Raw genomic sequence first — 4,958 nt, forward strand, 5'->3', positions numbered from 1 at the left:
CCCACATATTGGATGTTGTTTTTCATGATCATTTTGGTGTCTTTGACTGTTTGCCAAAAAAAAAAAGAAAAAAGAAAGAGCTTTGATTCCCGAAGGTTGTTTCTTGGCACTTCAAACATGATTTGCAGTTAGCTTGCTGTTGATATTACATTTGTTGCATTTTTTGAGATGTTTCGATTTTTGTATGGTTCTCTTAATTTTGCCAATTGAAAATAGGTTTGATGAAGCACAAAATGAATTACGTGATGAGGATGTTTTTATGGATGTGGAAAAATGAGGAAAGACAAGATTGTAGATGACTCTAGTAGGTGAAAAAACAAAATAGAGTGCCTGAAGATGGATATTCAATAGATGGGGACAATGGGGGCACTAAGAATTGTAGAACACTCAAAGATGGCATGAATTTGAGTGTTAAGGGGATCGTGAAGATGCCTTTTGATTTGGCATGGAATTGATTTTGCATATTTGATCCCAAGTTCCCGACAAGTATGGGCAAAGTCTAGATGATGTTAATCTTGATGAATTATGTGCCCTCACACTTGTCAATGTGCCTTCCAATTTGTTTTAGACTGCATCCTGAGCGTTTATGTGTGTTTTTCGTTGTGATAATTGTGCCTCGATTGTCTATATTCTTTAGGTTGCTGTAAAGGGTTGAGTTCTTATTAGCAGTGACATTATGTATTTTTCTTTTGGTTTTTGTTTTCTCTCTCTATAATGTTGGTTTCTATTGATGTTGTCTCGTCTTTTTTTTTTTTTTTTTTTGTAATATATTTCAATAAAGTCCCATTATTCAGCTGCAGAAAAGAAAGAGCCAGGATTGTTTATGTTTATATAATTATATTGACTAGTGAATTATATTTATGAGTTATGACTTGTTCTACTACACACACAAGACACACCTAAAGGAGAGAAAAAATATTATGAAGAATCTAAGTGCTCATTTGGTAGATAGTGTGAGTGCAATATGAGTTTTCTTATAGGTTGGAGAGAGAGAGAGGTTTGGGATCTGTTTTTGGGTTTGGGGGACGGTAGGGACTATGTCTCTAACAGTGAGTTAGAAAATTATTTGTACTCCTAGTCTGATATAACCACAATAGTGAGTGAGGTTTGTTAAATTGCTTAAGTTTCTGATTGACTTACCTCATCCTTTTGATTGGCCAAGTTTCTTTGGACATTGTCCAACCTAGTGATTGAGCAACTCATGTTGATCAAATTGGGGTCTTAAAAGACTGAACTCAAGTCTACCAACCAATTGCATTAAATCTTTGATGCCATGCATGTCTTTATTAGTAAGTGATATAATGAATCAATTGGGTAAATGGTTAAGAGGTCTTAAGAGGGGACATTGTATCAGTGGAGGATCTAGGGCTGTTGATTGACGAGATGGATTGAGGAAATCAATGTCTAAAGTTTGGTTGATCACGACCAATATGTAGGCGAATGTTGGAATTTACTAGTGGAGGTTTATGGATTTTTAGGGTGAGGACTGGGTACTTAAATTGGGTTATATTGAATTATACCAATAGAATAGATCTCTAATCATCTTACCATGTAGGGATTTTGATGGAAGAGTGAAGCCGTGATTTACATTAACTTCACGGGACTATTGATCTTTTCCTAAACATCAAAAGATGTAAATCCAATCATAGATGAAGACACTGCTGTCATTTTTTCCATAAATCTCACAAGCTTCATCAGATGTGAATCGGATATGCGCTTCGATTTAGTTTTCTCCAAATAAGCTACACATCACTTGAAGATTGAGTATAAGAACCGAAAATTCAAAACTGGTCAATAATAACACGTAACCTAACAGTTCGAGTCAAACACAAAAGAGAAAAAAAATACCAAATTCCTGAATACCGACATAGATTCAGAAGAATACCTCTCCTGCCCCTCTTCTTTTTCTAATTTTTGGCCTCCAAAAATAAAACCCTAATTGATGTCTCCTTTTTAGCCACTTCGCAGCTCAACCCAACTAAGCTTTTCTCAATTAAATGGGGTGGGATACATGAATACTTGTCGCCGTTCAGCCCAGTTTAAAAGCCCTGTTTATTGTTAAACCTAAGGCATGCATATCTGTTTTCACTTCTTCTCTGTGGTAAACTTCAGCCTGCCTCTTGTTCTTTTAGATTTTTGCTAATATGAAAACTGTAATTCCTCCTTGATGTAGATTGAGCCTGCAAGAGAACTGGGCCTGCTGGTTCCTGTGAACCAGGTCCATAGTTGGAACAGCCAGCTTCCACCTTGGCCCCATCTAACCAGCCTGAAAGGGGACCTGGAAAACACTGTTCACGAGTTAGTGAACAATAACCCCGTGCACTTTTCTCCTCAAAAGAAGCTTCTAGAAGATCATCAGCTGTCCCTTAATGTTGAAAAATTGAAGCTTCAAAAGAGGAGTCCAGCAGCCATCGAATTGGCCAAGTATGGTAGGATTTATTTTAATTGTTTTAATTGAGTCCTACTCCATCAAGGATTTGTCTTAATTGATTTATTTGAGTCCTACTCCATGTTGGAGTCTTAGGTTTATATTCGGAAAGTCTTAGTTAGAGTTAGATTATGTTTTTAAGTTGTTTTGGTCGGACAAAGTCATTAATTAGTTTGTAGCTTCAGTCCTAAGCTAAGTATGATTTCTACTATGTGTTGTCATAAGTCAAGTAGGTCTCCTATTTTAAGTTGGGAGTCATAAACCTCTATAAAAGAGGCATTGCGGTAACTTTGAGATGCAAGTTGAATAGCTGAAAATTGAGTGTTAACTCTTGGCTGAAAGAGCTGTTATTTGAGAGGGTGAGATGCCTACAGTTTTGAGAGGGTGGGGTGCCTAAAATAGAGGGGAGAGATACCCAACCCAACAACTTCTTCCCGCCTTCTAGCCCTCCATTCGATTTTCTTTCGACCTTTTGTTGTTCTCTTTTTCTGATTTTCGAGAGAAGTGTTTGAAGATCATCTTGAAGACCAACAACCATCTGAGATCAAGATCAACCCAAATATGCCAGTTGACCTCTGCCAGAATTAGCATTTTGGATCCTAATCAACTTCCCTAAGAACTCTCAACCTATAAGCCACTCTCTGGAGCCCTTTTAGGGGTTTGTTGGGGACACCAAGGAAGGAACTTGACCAGGTTTGGAGCTGGTTCCTTGGGTCAATCTGTGAGTTATTCAAAATCTCCAGATTTGACCTAGTTTTGCGCTAATTCTTTCCAGCCACATTTTTTCCCAACCTGAAGGGATCTTGATCCACTTTTTGGAGGTTTTTTTAAGAATCATCAGCCTTACACTCGACCTGAATTTGAGCTCCATCAGAGCTCGCTACAGCCAACTGCAGGAAGCCCTAATTCTGCTCTGGTTTGAGACTTTCATTTGAATCTGATTTGCAGATTTCTCCCACTTAGTGCTTTGTTTTATTGTTGCTTTGGGGAACATTATTGGGGGCTATTGATCTCTCAATAGCTTTACATTAATCCTTACCAGTACATTCAGTGGCCTCTTTTGTACAAGCCATAAACCACCTCAAATGGTTCTTCTTCAACTTATCACCTATCATGGTCACTTTTAAATCACTTCTATTGTGTTAATTTCTTATTGTATCTGTTTTGCTTTCAATTTCCCCTTGGAAATAATGGGATCTACTAGATCCATGTTGATGCCTGAGCTTCATGATGGAATAAGAGTAGGTCCCTGCAGAAATCAATATTTTGAGCTCTTGGAATCCACCAAAAATTCTCAAGAAACCCTGATGCTGGAGGTTTTCAAAACCTGCAGGTGATGGGCCCTAGAAGATGATGATCTGATTGTCCATTTCTAAGAAGAATATGTTTTAAAATTTCAGATTAATCTGAACAGATTGAGAAGATCAGTGGTTTCAAACCCAGAATTATAGATAAAGAAGGAAGATAAAATCATTAACAAGAAGAAGTAAAAGAGAGGAATGAATCTGTTCACCATGAGAAGTAATCCAACTTGAAATTTGGAGATGCTGAGCTCTCTGGAAAAAAAAAAAAAAAAAAGTAATGGGAGAATTTTTCCAATATCTAACCACTACTTTGAGCAACTTTCCAAAATGAAGTGTAATTTGCAAGATGTTGAAATGTGATGGAATACTTTTAAAATGAAGTTAAGATCATGCACATTAAGCAAAGTTTTGGTCTAGATTACCCTAAACAAAAGTGATGGTAATAGTACAAAGACTTAATTTCAACTTTTAAAAAATAAAATAAAACAATTGAAAGCTACAATTGTGCTTAGAGTGACATCTGTGAAAACTAACTAGATTCACCCAGCCTGCAAAGCCTAGATACAAAATTAAGTTTGTTATCCCAGATCAAGAGAAGTTAAATATAGGCAAAGTCAAAACAAAATATGCAATTTGACCAATTCCCTCGTTGTTCTTGCTACTTAGAGTCCTAAGTGGATCCTTTGCTCCAGCAAAGTACTCATATTTGGTTTTCCTAGTTTGCATTGATTCATGTTGTGAATGCCTGAATTTAGTGGTTACCGGCAGGGAATGACATTAATAATTCTCTCTCTCTCTCTTTCTTTCTTTCTCTCCCCCCCCCCCCCCCCCGGTTATGAAGATTATGGCATTATTTGCTTGTAATTGCTTTTGTAAGGAAGAATGGCATTCACTTCTTTATATTTCAAATCAAGGAAGTTGTTACCTTTTCACTTCTTTTAAATAACAGAAAACTAACGTAGTTGGGAACTATGAGAAAATTAAATCATAAAATTTCTTCTTCTTGTTCTCTTTGTAGGTGGAGGGGCAAGCAGAGGAGGTTATTTTTGACCACTTGCATGCTACTGCATTTCAATACACCCCTTTGGGTAGGACCATCCTGGGACCTGCGCAGAATATTAAAACAATCACAAAAGCTCATCTTCAGAATTACATTTCAACTCATTACACTGCTCCAAGAATGGTACATGCCTATAGACGGCACCTCCACCCCCCCCCCACACCAC

General features: G+C 37.3%; 1 protein-coding gene across 1 annotated transcript in view; it reads left to right on the top strand.

The window, feature by feature from the left end:
- The first annotated feature begins 4,744 nt into the window (after nt 1–4,744).
- The window catches only part of LOC122080110 (probable mitochondrial-processing peptidase subunit beta, mitochondrial), an 11,713-nt gene continuing 11,499 nt past the window's right edge, over nt 4,745–4,958 (top strand). The window contains exon 1 of the mRNA XM_042646994.1: nt 4,745–4,915. Within this exon, the coding sequence (XP_042502928.1) occupies nt 4,913–4,915 (3 nt within the window). The 5' untranslated portion in view covers nt 4,745–4,912. The remainder of the gene's footprint in view (nt 4,916–4,958) is intronic.

Source organism: Macadamia integrifolia, chromosome 5, assembly GCF_013358625.1.
Source record: "Macadamia integrifolia cultivar HAES 741 chromosome 5, SCU_Mint_v3, whole genome shotgun sequence".
Lineage (NCBI taxonomy): Eukaryota > Viridiplantae > Streptophyta > Magnoliopsida > Proteales > Proteaceae > Macadamia > Macadamia integrifolia.